This window comes from Tachyglossus aculeatus, chromosome 22 (genome assembly GCF_015852505.1).
Source record: "Tachyglossus aculeatus isolate mTacAcu1 chromosome 22, mTacAcu1.pri, whole genome shotgun sequence".
Lineage (NCBI taxonomy): Eukaryota > Metazoa > Chordata > Mammalia > Monotremata > Tachyglossidae > Tachyglossus > Tachyglossus aculeatus.
The window spans coordinates 30,867,014-30,881,930 of record NC_052087.1 but is presented as its reverse complement, the minus strand read 5'-3'; the positions used below and the strand labels follow the sequence as shown (position 1 = coordinate 30,881,930).

At 43.5% G+C, this 14,917-nt stretch overlaps 1 protein-coding gene and 1 pseudogene across 1 annotated transcript; both read right to left on the bottom strand.

Annotated features, from left to right (window-relative positions):
• Window positions 1-2,627: 2,627 nt before the first annotated feature.
• Window positions 2,628-3,548, bottom strand: LOC119943669 (annotated as a pseudogene).
• An 8,896-nt stretch (window positions 3,549-12,444) lies between these two features.
• On the bottom strand, window positions 12,445-13,371 carry LOC119943667 (olfactory receptor 4S2-like). The gene has a single exon (XM_038764783.1). The coding sequence runs from the start codon at window positions 13,369-13,371 to the stop codon at window positions 12,445-12,447; it is 927 nt and encodes a 308-aa protein (XP_038620711.1).
• Window positions 13,372-14,917: the final 1,546 nt, after the last annotated feature.

The window sequence follows — 14,917 nt, the reverse complement described above, 5'->3', positions numbered from 1 at the left end:
TCAAAAATCTCCAGTGGTTGCCAATCAACCTATGAATCAAGCAAAATTTCCTCACTATTGGCTTCGATCACCTCGCCCCCTCCTACCTCACCTCCCTTCTCTCAATCAATCAATCAATCATATTTATTGAGCGCTTACTATGTGCAGAGCACTGTACTAAGCGCTTGGGAAGTACAAATTGGCAACACATAGAGACAGTCCCTACCCAACAGTGGGCTCACAGTCTAAAAGGGGGAGACAGAGAACAGAACCAAACATACTAACAAAATAAAATAAATAGGATAGAAATGTACAAGTAAAATAAATAAATAAATAAATAAATAGAGTAATAAATATGTACAACCATATATACATATATACAGGTGCTGTGGGGAAGGGAAGGAGGTAAGATGGGGGGATGGAGAGGGGGACGAGGGGGAGAGGAAGGAAGGGGCTCAGTCTGGGAAGGCCTCCTGGAGGAGGTGAGCTCTCAGCAGGGCCTTGAAGGGAGGAAGAGAGCTAGCTTGGCAGAGGGGCAGAGGGAGGGCATTCCGGGCCCGGGGGATGACGTGGGCCGGGGGTCGACGGCGGGACAGGCGAGAACGAGGTACAGTGAGGAGATTAGCGGTGGAGGAGCGGAGGTTGCGGGCTGGGCAGTAGAAGGAGAGAAGGGAGGTGAGGTAGGAGGTGGCGAGGTGATGGAGAGCCTTGAAGCCCAGGGTGAGGAGTTTCTGCCTGATGCGCCTGATGCCTCCTTCTCTAACCCAGCCCATACACTCCACTCCTCTGCCGCTCACCTCATCACTGGGCCTCATTCACGCCTGTCCCACCGTTGTCCACACCCTCCCTCCACACATCCGCCAAACTAGCTCTCTTCCTCCCTTCAAAGCCCTACTGAGAGCTCACGTCCTCCAGTAGGCCTTCCCAGACTGAGCCCCCCTTTTACTCCTCATCCCCTCCCCATCACCTCCACTCCCTCCCTCTGCCATACCCTCTTACCATCCCCAAAGCACTTTTGCATATATTTGTACATATTTATTACTCTATATATTTTATTAATGTTGTGTATATAGCTATAATTCTATTTATCTATTCTAATGGGATTGACACCTGTCTACTTGTTTTGCTTTGTTGTCTGCCTCCCCCTTCTAGACTGTGAGCCCATTGTTGGATAGGAACTGTCTCTATCTGTTGCTGAATTGTACTTTCCATGAGCTCAGTACAGTGCTCTGCACACAGTGAGCACTCAAAAAATATGATTGAATAAATTAATGAATGAATGAGTAAATGAATGCTGTCAGAAGCCTGGGAACCCGGGAATTATCTGAACCTGCTCAGGGACAAAGTTTATCTGTTCTACTTTTCTTCAGAAATAGACACGTGAAGTCTGGGCACTTTTTCTTTAATTCATATTCTGAGACAGTCCGCAATAATATCAAATATTGTCAGCAGTGAGAATCAGAAGGAGCAAGTGAGAAGAAGGAAAGGCAAAAAAAAAGGAAGGCTACAGATGAGGGACAGGAAAAATAAGGTGTGACCTGTTTCCTGTTGCTTCATCTTTCTCTCAACTTTCCAGTCTAATGAATTGGAAACCTCAGGAAGGTTGCAGGACTAAGCTATCCTCCTGAGAGTCCTCTGGACCACTGGGACCAACTGAGGACTGGTTCTCTTGGTATGACCCTGGGTTACCGTTCTGGCAACTCCAGAAATGATTCAGCCTCAAGACAAGAGAGCAGGTGCCCCAAGAGACCCGTTGTTTAACTGAGTGGCTACAAGCTGCGATGCAAAGATCTCCTTTTGGTACTGTGCCATATCAGCTTAGGGAACCCTGTAATGGTCCTCGCAGGGACAATAGAGCAGCAGTTAAAACCATTAAAACTCCTTCAGAAACGAATAACACGTGACCTGCAGATTGTAGTGAGTGGACAGGGTTGGTTTTTTTTTTAGTGATTATGTGTGCCAGGGACTGCATTAAGCACTGGCATATAAACAAGCTATTCTTGTTGGACACAGTCCATGTCCTTCATGGGACTCACATTCTGAATCCCCACTATACAGGAGAGGTAACTGAGGCCCAGAAAAATTAAGTGACTTACCCAAGATCCCACAGCAGACAAGTGGTGGATTCAGAATTAAAACCCAGGTCCTCTTAATTTAAAGGCTGGTGATCTAACCATTAGGACATGCTGTTTGGGTGTGACCAAAGAGATAAGGGATGCTGAAGGACATTCTAGCTGGTGAGCCCGTTGTGGACAGGGACTGTCTCTCTTTGTTGCTGAATTGTACTTGCCAAGAGCTTAATACAGTGAGAAGCAGCGTGGCTCCATGGAAAGAGCCTGGACTGTGGAGTCAGAGGTCATGGGTTCAAATCCCAGCTCTGCCAATTTTCAGCTGTGTGACTTTGGGCAAGTCACTTAACTTCTCTGTGCCTCAGTTACCTTATCTGTAAAATGGGGATTCAGGCTGTGAGCCCCCTGTGGGACAACCTGATCACCTTGTAACCTCCCCAGAATTTAGCACAGTGCTTTGCACATAGTAAACGCTTAATAAAAATGCCATCATTCATAATTCTCTGCACACAGTATGCGTTTGATAGGATTGACTGAATTAATGGAAATGTGCAATGGGAATCAGAAGCGAGAAAATGTTTATTTCCCCCCAGAAATCACCCTCCTGCACCACACCTTCCTGATAGCACTTTTCATCTCTGTATTTCTCAGTGTGTAAATGAGAGGGTTGAACAAGGGGACAATTATGGTCTAAAACACAGCAAGCACTTTGTCTGCCATGAAGGTGGTGGCTGGACGTACATAGATGAAGATGCAGAGCCCAAAGAATAAGACCACCACGGTGATATGGAAACTGTAGGTGGACAGCGCTTTGCGGCGACTGTGAGGGGAGCATGTTCTTAGGGAAACTAATATGACTAAGTAAGAAATAAGCAACACCACAAAGGAGAGCATGGTGCTCATTCCTGCTTTGGTCACCACCAAGAGGCCTACAACATAGGGGTTGGTGCAGGTGAGTTTCATCAGGGGGTTCACAAAAAATAGTGATCGATCTGATTGGGCCCACAGAAGGGCAACTGTAGGGTAAGGAGTAACTGAGCCATTGAATGCATGAATGCCATGACACAGGCGAGAAGCTGCATGCAGTTACACGCCCGCCAGTTCATGTCAACCGTATAGTGCAGTGGCTTGCAGATAGCCATGAAATGATCATAAGCCATCCACACCAGGATGAAGTCCTCAACACCTCCAAAGAAGTGGCAAAAAGCTGGGTCATATAGTTGGTGAAGGAAATGGTCCTCCTCTCCACCATCAAGTCAGCGGTGAGTTTAGGGGAGATGGTGGAGGTGTAGCAGAGATCCACATGGGACAGGTAACTGAAGAAGAAATACATCGGCTGGTGATTAGGTGGCTGAACTGGATGGTGAGGAGAATGAGCAGATTTCCCATCAAGATGCCAATGTAAAGGAGCAGAAACAGCCCAAAACAGATAACCTTCACCATAGCATTTGGGGAATGTCCCTAGAGTATAAATTCTGAAATATTGTTCCGGTTTTCCATGAAGTCAGCAAAGGCTCTTCCTGGAAGTTGTGACTTTGCCTGAAATGATAAAATATTGAAACATAATCAATAAGACAAAACACCCATATCTACAAGGTTGCTTACCTGATCATATTTTTTCACTCCTGAAGTCTGTCCTTTTATTTGTGATTTTTTAATCGGTCTCGAAGACATTGATAGGCGTGGTTTTCTTCAATCAGGCAAGCAATTTGAAAGGAGTTTGAAGTAGAAATACAGGAGAAGAATTTCCAGATTAAGCAGGATTGCTTCACCTGTTCACTAAAGACATTGATAAGAAGAAAGAACTGATGTCTCTAGGCTCGGGACCCCAGGTTTGAGTCCCATATGACTAGTGCTTAATACATCGCCTAACACACAATAAGTGCTCAATAAATGCCACTGAATACTACTACTACCAATAATAATAATCATAATGGCATTATTAAGTGCTTACTATGTGCACTGTTCTAAGCACTAGGAAAGTTACAAGGTGATCAGGTTGTCCCATGGGGGGGCTCACAGTCTTAATCCCCATTTTCCAGATGAGGTAATTGAGGCACAGAGAAGTGAAGTGACTTGCCCAAAGTCACATAACTGACAATTGGCAGAGCCTGAATTTGAACCCATGACCTGACTCCAAAACCCGTGCTCTTTCCACTGAGCCATGCTGCTTCTCTAGAAGACTCCAGGTGGATATTCAGCCACCAATGGGGAAATGGACTGCTCCAAAATTACATTTCGCCAGGCCACTGAGACTAAATGAAACAGGTTCCCTAAATTCTTAGACAAATGTTCAGTTATTTCATCAGAACCAGGGCTCCACAAAATGAAAATCAAGGGTAACAGTTAAGCATTCAGGGACTGTCTACCTTTTCTTACTGTGTGAACATTGGGCAGATTGAAAAATAATTGTCCTTGGGAAAGTATTTTGTGCCCAGGTAGTGATTGCATATTAGCTAAACTCAGGTCCCTTTGACATGGTATTAGTCTCTCTGTCTCTGTAGCATGAGTCGTCTACACTTGCTGCCTCGAATTCCTCAATGCCAAATCTCTCCTAGACCCCCTCCAATCTGGCTTCTGTCCCCTACATTCCACCAAAACTTCCCTCTCAAAGGTCACCAGTGACCTCATTCATGCCAAATCCAATGGCTCCTACTCTGTCCTAATCCTCCTCGATCTCTCAGCTGCCTTTGACAAGGTGGACCACTGCCATCTCCTCAACACACTATACAACCTTAGCTTCACAGACTCCATCCTCTCCTGGTTCTCCTCATCTCTCTGGCCATTCATTCTCAGTCTCCTTTGCGGGCTCCTCCTCCCTCTCCCATCCCTTATTGTAGGGGTTCTTCAAGGGTCAGTTCTTGGTCCCCATCTGTTCTCTATCTACACTCACTCCCTTGGTGAACTCATTCGCTCTCACGGGCTTCAGCTATCATCTCTACGCTGATGACACCTAAATCTACATCTCCACCTATGCTCTCTCTCCCTCCCTCCAGGCTTGTATCTCCTCCTGGCTTCAGGACATCTCCATCTGGTTGTCTGCCTGCCATCTAAAACTCAATATGTCCAAGACTGAACTCCTTATCTTCCCTCACAAACCCTGTCCTCTCCCTGACACTTCTGTCACTGTGGAGGGCACTACCATCCTTCCCATCTCACAAGCCCGCAACCTTGGTGTCATCCTCAACTCTGCTCTGTCGTTCACCCCACACATACAATCCATCAGCAAAACCTGCCGGTCTCACCTCCACAACATGGCCAAGATCTGCCCTTTTCTCTCCATCCAAACTGCTACCTTGTTGCTTCAATCTCTCATCCTAGCCTGACTGGATTACTGCATCAGCCGCCTCTCTCATCTCCCATCCTCCTGTCTCTCCCCGCTTCAGTCTATATTTCATTCTGCTGCCTGGATTATCTTTGTACAGAAACGCTCTGGGCATGTTACTCCCCTCCTCAAAAATCTCCAGTGGCTGCCTGTCAACCTACGAATCAAGCAAAAATTCCTCACTCTCACCTTCAAGGCTCTCCATCACCTTGCCCCCTCCTACCTCACCTCCCTTCTCTCCTTCTACAGACCTGCCTGCACCCTCCGCTCCTCTGCCGCTAACCTCCTCACTGGGTCTCACTCTCACCTGTCCTGCCATCGATCCCCAGCCCACATCCTTCCCCTGGCCTGGAATGCCCTCCCTCCACACATCTGCCAGGCTAGCTCTCTTCCTCCCTTCAAAGCCCTACTGAAAGCTCACCTCCTCCAGTAGGCCTTCCCACACTGAGCCCCCTATTCCCTCTCCTCTTCCCCATCCCCCCGCCCTACTTCCTTCCCCTCCCCACAGCACTTGTATGTATTTGCACAGATTTATCACTCTATTTATTTTACTTGTACATATCTACTATTCCATTTATTGTGTTAATGATGTGCATACAGTTATAATTCTATTTGCTCCCCCGATTTTGACACCTGTCTATATGTTTTGTTTTTTTGGTCTGTTTCCCTCTTCTAGACTGTGAGCCGGTTGTTGGGTAGGGACCATCTCTTTATGTTGCCGACTTGTACTTGCCAAGTGCTTACAACAGTGCTCTACACACAGTAAGTGCTCAATAAATATGATTGAATGAATTAATGAATATCACACTGCTTCCTAGTGTAGAAGGGTTAGACAGACATTAAAATAATTTACAAATACAGTACAGGCAGTAGGAGAATGGAGATTTGTGCATGAGTTAATAATTAATTAAATGGGGTATGTAACCTATTAATATAAGTGGAGAAGCAGTGTAGTCTTGTAGAAAGAGCACTGGGCTGGGAGTCAGAGGACTTGGGTTCTAATCCCCCCTTGGCCACTTTTCTGCTGTCTGGCCTTAGGCAAGTCATTTTACTTCTCAGTGCCTCAGTTCCCTCATCTCAGTTCCCCCTCCCCCATGTTGGACCTGATGATCTCGTATCTACCCCAGCATTCAGTCCAGAGCTTGGCTCATAGTAAGTGCTTAACAAATACCACAATCATTATTTTATTACTATTATTATTATATGCTTCAAGCAGTTGTGAAAGAACCAATTCTTAGGCAATGCAGAATTTTAAATTACTTATTCATATCAGTGTCTGTCTCCCCCTTTATACTGTAAGTTTGTTATGGGCAGGGAATGTGTCTGTTAATTCTGTTGTGATGTTCTCTCCCAAGCACTTAGTACAGTGCTCTGCACCTAGTAAATGCTCAATAAATAAATGATTGATTGATTGCAGAAGTGTTGATGTGGCAGTAAAGGAGGCTATAATCTGAAGATATTAGAAATAAATAGACAAAGCCTCTTGTAAGAAGTGTGAATTCAAGAGTGCTTTATGGGTGGGGAAAGCTGCTTTCTGTTGAATTTGAAGAAGGAGAGAGTTCCAAGCAAGGGGAAGAGCATGATCAACAGGTCAGAGGTAGAATGATAATGGGACACAATGAGTAGTTCAATTTGAGAGGAATGAAGAGTGTGAGCTGGAGTGTAGAGGGAGAAGAGAGTGGATCAGTTGGTAGGAGACTGCTGACAGAATGCCATAAAACCAGTGGTCAGGAGTTTCTCCTTGATGCAGGGACTTTGGAGGTTTTTGAGGGGCAAGATGTGTGCAGTACAACATTTGAGAAAAACAATCTGAGCAGCAGAGTGAAAAGTGAACTCCAGAGGAGAGACATTGGAGGGTGATCAGCAAGGAGGCTGACACATCAATGCAGGGGGATATGGCAAGTGCAAGGACTAACATGGCAATCATTTCAATGGAGAGAATGGGCTGGATCTTGGAAATACTGTAGATGGAAAAATACAGTAGGATTTGATGACAACCTGAATATCAAGGTTGAAAGGGAGGAATCAAAGGTAGAATAGTGACTTCCATAAATATATAGTAGAGTAGTTTACTAACAGAATGGTAATAGACAACCACAATTTTAAATTTACATATTTCTGTATATTTTATGAGACCTAGGAATTAGAGGAATGTTGCAATGATTCCAGAACTGCAGAAACAGAGAACAAAAAAGATAAAAGAAGCTAAATAATAATTCATTTAAGAAGGAGGATACAGATCAAGTGACATACATAGGAAAAGTGAATGGAGAACGTGTTTGGGTCTGGAATTACAGCTGGAAGACAAAGATTTCTGTATGTGATTAAAATCCAAAATTAAAGTGTTGCTAAAGAAAAAACATGTCTTAAAACTTCCTTTCAGAGACACTGAGCATGTAAAATCCAAGCAAGTTATGGAACTGTTTTGTGAATAAAATGGTATACAGTAGCTTCGACCAAGATCATAGGATGAAAATAATTAAAGGAAAGTATAGGTGAAACAGAGGAGAAATTTCCTTACCAAGATGAAAATCCTTCATGAAGAGGGGTGCGGATGTCATCTCATGGCTTATTTCCAAGCAGGTCAAATAATGAAACAGGAGGACTATGATGGGAAGAAATCCTGGCATACTCGGGAGAAAAAAACACTGTGAAGAGACAGGGTTGAAAAGTCACATCTGTCCAATCTGCTGAAACCAATTTGTAGATCTTGTTTTTTGATCTTCACATCAGCACCCTTCAGAATGGCAAAAATCCATGAAAGCTGGAGGGTCGGTTTCAGGCCAGTATTCATTTACATATAGGTGGCCAGAATCAAACACCTAATCTTGCAGCCAGAGGTCAAATAGAAATTACTCTCACAGATTGTGGATCACTCATTTTTTTCTTTTAGAAAGAAGTGAATTTGATACTTGAACACAAATTTAATAGTATTGAAAACAACTGGCCCTGCAATTTCAAAGAATTCCATCCAGTCCACATCTCTTTCTAACCCAAGAAACAACAAAAGTCATTTCTTAGCTCTGGCTCAAGGTCTCCTCCAAGTAATTCTTCTTGTTCACAGTTGAATATGTGACTATGGAAACTAACTATTGAGTTGCCACAGGACCATTTAAAGACCATTAAAGGAGCCAGGGACTTATCCCCTAGAGGGACTTCCAAACTGCTTCTGAGGATCTCAGAGACAAAGAAGGAAGCCACAAAAGTAGTTGAGGTCAGTTTAAAAAAAAAAATTGGGAACTTGACCAGTAATAATAATGGTGGTATTTATTAAAGACTTATTACATGACAAGTGTTGGGGAGGATACAGGATAATCAGACTGGACAAAATCTCTCTTCCCCTTGAGACTCACGTCTAAAGGAATTGGAGAACAAATGTTTAGTTTCCATTTTAGGGACGAGGAAACTAAAGCATAGAGAAGCTAAGTGACTAGTCCAAGGTCACACAGCACGTACATGGCAGATCTGGGATTAGAATCCAGTTCTCTGACTTGCAGACCAAAGCTCTTTCCATTAGGCTATGCTGTTTCTCTGCATAGTGGATAGAGCACTGGTGTGGGAATCAGAAGGTCATGGGTTCTAAATTTGGCTCCACCACTTGTCTGCTGTGTGACCTTGGGCAAGTAATTTCACTTCCCTGTACCTCAGTTACTTCATCTGTAAAATGGGGATTAAGACTGTGAGCCCCAAGTAGAACAGGGACTGTGTCCAACCCAATCTCATTGTATCAAGCCCGGCACTTAGTCAAGTGCCGGGCACAAAGTGCTTAAGAAATACCACAAATATTATTTATTAATATTACTACAAGAATTATGATTATTTTCTGCCATTGATTTCTCATGACATACAAAATGGTGATGGGATTTAAAAGTTGAGAAGAACACTTGAAAAAGCATTTAGGTTTTCTGCAATGAGAAAAGAATCTCTATTTCTTATTTGTTCTTAGTTGGGGTCTTCTGTTCCTTGCTGTGATGGTCAACCTGCTCTCCCTGCTCTAGCCAAAGGTAAAAATGATGTCTGGAAGTAGAGCTCAATATCTTCTCATGGAAGCACTGGGAGATAGGAAATGTGATGCGATCATAGAGTCCTTCATTATGCCCTGCTGACACTGATGATCTCCTAGAGGTTACAGTCCCAGTGGGAGGACCACTTCCTGAGAGGACAATGATCTCCCCAGCACTCCCTGACCACCATCTTCAACCATTCACTCTCCAATGACTCCTTCCCCATTGCTTTCAAACATGTTCATGTCTCTTCTATCCTAAAAAAACTCCCTTGATCCCATGGTTCCCTCCAGTTATCACCGCATCTCCCTTCTACCATTTCTCTCCAAACCACACTCCTTGGGCGAGTTGTGTAGATCCTCTGCCTCAACTTCGTCTCCTCCAATTACCCCCTCGGCCCCATCCAATCTGGCTTCTACCTATTTCACTGATACTGACACAGTCTCTGTCCCACATGAGGCTCACAGTTTAAGGAGGAAGGAGAACAGGTATTTGATCCCCATTTTACAGATGAGGAAACAGGCCCAGAGAAATGAAGAGACCTGTCCACAGTCAAACAGAAGAGTGGCAGAGGATTAGAATCCAGGTGTCCTGACTTTTCACTCTAATTCATGGGTCAGAATAAAAGAGTGAACATCTCTCAGCTCATCCCTGTGCTTGAATTGCCTCCCAGTTACATCACTCATATTTGCTGAGCCCTTACTGTGTGCAGAGCACTGCATTAAGCACTTGAAAATAATTGTAAGTTTTGTTAAGCACTTACTGTGTACCAGGAACTGTACTAAGCGCTAGGGTGGTTACAAGGAAATTGGGTTGGACACAGTCCCTGTCCTACATGGGGCTCCCAATCTTGATCCCCATTTTGCAGACGAGGTAACCGAGGCACAGAGAAGTGAAGTCATTTGCTCAAGGTTACACAGCAGACAAGGGTGGAGGAGGATTAGAACCCAGGTCCGGCTGACTCTCAGGCCTATGCTCATGCCCACAGTAGGGGGGACAATAGGTAGTGAATCCCCATTTTGTAGGTAAGGTAACTGAGGCACAGAGAAGATGAGTGACTTGACCAAGATCCCACAACAGACAAGTGGTGGAGCTGGGATTAGAATCCAGGCTCTGTGACTATCAGGCCCATGGTCTATCCATCAGGCCACACTGCTTCTTACATGGATTATCACCCCTTTTCTATGTTACGAATATTTGAAAGATGCTCTCTTCCAAAGAAGTCCTCCTTCATATTCTAATCTCATCATCGAAGGTTCATGTGAAGGCATGTGAACTCTCTCTAGATGTTTTTCTGTGCTGAACAATGGCAGGGTGCTCTATCTGAATGCTTGTAAAAGTGGAAGTGAAATTCCAGCATTGGGTTAGTTTGTCATTTTTATATTCTCCTTAGGAATAATAATAATAATGGCATTTGTTAAGCACTTACTATGTGCAAAGCACTGTTCCAAGCACTGAGGGTTACAAGGTAATCAAGTTGGCCCACAGGGGGCTCACAGTCTTCATCCCCATTTTACAGATGAGGTAACTGAGGTATAGAGAAGTGAAGTGAATTGCCCAAAGTCACACAGCTGACAAGTGCCGGAGCTGGGATTGGAACCCATAACCTCCGACTCCCAAGCCTGGTCTCTTTCCACTGAACCACGCTGCTTCTCCAACACTCATAATTCTATGGATGATTACATAGTCATGCATGTAACAAGTTGGTATTTATAAACAGTACTATTCTGCACCCATAATAATAGCTGTTTACAATAGCCAGTTGGAAAGATTATATACATAACCTAAATACTGTATACCATTTAACTCTATGTAGGAATGATAGTGTTTGTCTTTCTTTGTCGTAAGAAAATGGCCTACTGGAAAGAGCATGGATTTAGGAGTCACAGAGCCTGGATACTTAGCTCAGTTCCACCCTTGTCTGCTGTATGGTCTTGGGCACATCACCTATCTTCTCTGTACCTTAGTTCTTTTATTTGCAAAATGGGGACACAGCAAGGTCACACAGCAGAGTCACACACTACTGGTGGGTGGGCTATTCAGGAGGCATATTTTTGCTCTTTCAATTTTTGCAGCTGATTGAATCATGACTGAGATATGTTCACTTGTTCTTTAGAGGATACAGCATGGGATCACCAAGATCACATAGTGGAAAGGGTGTGGGGTGGAGATCAGGAGTTCTGGGTTCTAGTTCTGTTACTGTCCTGCTGTGTGTCCTTGGGTAAATCACCTAATCTCTCTGTGCCTCAGTTTTCTCATCTATAAATTCACATGTACTGCCTTTCAGACTGTGAGACCCGTTAGGGACAGTCTTTTCACTTTGTAATGAATTAGGTGCTCAATACATAGAATGTGATTAATTAATACCTTATTTAATCAATGCCATAAAGCAGTTCCCTTCATTTTCTTTATTTTCCATTTTTCCTTCCACTTGTCATTCTCCCCATATCACTGTTGTCTTGTACAACACTGTGTGTTCTTGGCTGGATAGAACACTAGAGGTCCCATGGTCTAAGATGATTTTAAGACCAAATAATAGGAACCAAATGGAGAAACTAAAAATAAATTGAATCCCTATTGTGGTGCTTTTGCATCCCCTTTGAATTTCCTGTTACATGAAGATGGGGTAGTGGGACAGTTCTGAGGATGTTTGCTACATTTATTCTCTTTGTGCTTTTACTTTAGGGGTATAGGGAGCACTAGAAGATGGTGAGGATGGAAAGAAGGAAGAAGAGGGGTATTGCTAGAGAAGTAGTGTGACATAGTGGATAGAGCACAGACCTTGGACTCAGAAGAACCTCACTTCTTTGTGCCTCAGTTACCTCATCTGTGACATGGGGATTAAGACTGTGAGCACCATGTAGGACAGGAACTGTGTCCAACCCAATCTCCTCATATCCACCCCAGCACTTACTACAGTACCTGGTAGTAAGTGTGTAACAAATACCACAGTTATCACTATTGCTAAGTATGGGGAGGACCTTGTAAGGTGAATTGAACTCTAGACACCTAACAGATGTTTGAAGCCCAATTAGACCTTCAAAATGCAAACATGTGGCTTAGTACTTCATTTTTGCAAAACTACTTTCCTACTCCACAATTTCTTCATGGCATTCTTTACCACTGCATTCCTCAGGGTGTAGATCAGAGGGTTCAACATGGGGGTGATGATGGTATAAAATATGGCAACCATTTTATCTTCCGAAAAGGTGGTGTCTGGTCGCATGTACATAAAGGTACAGGGACCAAAGAAGATGATGACCACAGCGATGTGAGAACCACAGGTAGAGAGAGCTTTTTGCCGTCCTTCCTGGCTCTGCTGTCTCAGGGACCACAATATGACAGCATAAGAGAAGAGCAAGATGAGAAAGCTTCCCAGAGCGATCGTCCCACTGTTGGCCGTGACTACAACACTGGCAAAATAGGCGTTGGCACAGGCAAGTTTTAGCACGGGATGGACATCACAAAAATAGTGATCAATCACATTGGGGCCACAGAAGGGCAGCTGGACAACCAGGGCCACCTGAATGATGGAGTGGATGAAGCCCCCAACCCATGTGCCCACAAGCATTTTATTGCACACAGACCGGTTCATGATGTTCAGGTAATGGAGAGGTTTGCAGATGGCCACGTAACGGTCGTAGGCCATCACTGTAAGGAGGAAGATCTCGGTACAACCAAAGAAATGGACACCAAAAAGTTGCATCATACACCCCTCAAAGGAGATGGTTTTTCTCTCCGAGATCAGGTCTCTGATCATCTTGGGGGCCGTGACAGAGGAGTAGCAAAGATCTACCAGAGACAGATAGTTGAGAAAGAAGTACATGGGTGACCTGTAGAGGTTTCCAAAACAGACGGTCAGCATGATGAGGATGTTTCCCAGAAGGATGATGACATAGAAGAGGAAAAATATCACAAAACATGCCTTCTGCACTTCTAAGTTCTGAGAAAATCCCAAGAGCTCAAATTCAGTGACATTGTTTATCTTTCCCATGGATTTATTAAATGGCAAAGTGCATAGGAGGTGATTAATTTCCCTAGAATGGTAAAATAGAAATGACATCATTGAATGCAATGGAGATGGACTCATCATTCCTGAGGGAAAAAAACCACAGTTGTTAAGGGGACAGAATCTGAATCTTTTTAGTATGCATTTTTTCAGTTTCATTTACTAAAGCGTTACCATAATTAAAGTTTGCCTCCTGTTTAGAAAGGTCATCTTTGTACCCCTTCCATACTGTCAGGGCATCTGAGCCAAAGCCTCGAGGAGGAAAAGTAGGAGAGGTAGTCAGAAGGACCTGACTTCTAATCCTGGCTCTTTCACTTGTCTGCTGTGACCTTGGGGAAATCAATTCACTTCTCTGGGCCTCAAGTACCTCATCTGTAAAATGGGGATTAAGTATCTGTTTTTCCCCCCTATTTAGACTGTGAACCCCATATGGGATAGGGATTATGTCTAGTCTGATCTTGCCCATCATTTAGTGCAGTGCTTGATACATAGTAAGTGCTTAACAAATACCAAATTATTATTAATAATTATAATAGATTATATACTAAAATCTCAATCAATATTATAACATTACTTATTTTGTATAATACAAATATTACTATTACATGCATCGATCTATTAATAACAAGCTATATTATAATGTTAATTAATGAAAAATAATTAGCTAATTTCTATTAATAATTATTATTACTGTTATTATTCCTAGCACCAGGTCACATAGTTGGCAAGGGGCAGAACCTGGATTCAAACCCAGGCCATTACTAGTAGGCCAACCTAATCAACTTAAATTTTCTGTGCCTCTGTTTCCTCATCTGTAAATTAGGGATTCCTCTTCTCCCTCTAAGCCTGAAAGCCCCATGAGGGACAAGAACTGTGTCTGACCTGATCATCTTGTATCCACCTCAGAGCTTCGAATAGTCTTTGGCACATAGTAAGTACTTAACAAATCCCACAAGAGCAGCTTTGTATGCTCATGCGGCTCTCCTGGGTCAGTGGGGCCCACAGTTGTTCAGAGAACACATCAGAAAGCTCCATCGCTAGAGCACACCTGTGTGGAGGGAGACTAGGAATGCCCCCCAAGAGCCTTCAGCCTCACAAACACGAATGGAGCAGAGCCAAACAGGGTGGGTTCAGGACTGCAGCCTGACCCTCTGGCGGGATTGAGAGAAAAGGGAAGGTTTTTCTTCTTAGTGCATACAGGAGAGAATGAGCTCTTTTAGACACATAGGGCCAAATAGCCCTTCCTCATCATTTGATAGAATTGCTGTTTTGATAGAAAAAATTAATGGTCATGTTGATCAAGAAAATGAAGATGCTTGAATTTGAATACCAAGATAAATTAATCTTTCTATTGTACAATTGTACTCTTACTATACTGTACTCTCCCAAGTGCTTAGTACAGCATTTTGCATGTAGTAAGCACTAAATGAATTCGATTGAATGAATACAATGGGATATTATTATTATCATTAGTATTATTATTTTGTTGTGTCAGTTAAAAGCCAATTCTAAGCACTGGGATAGATATGAG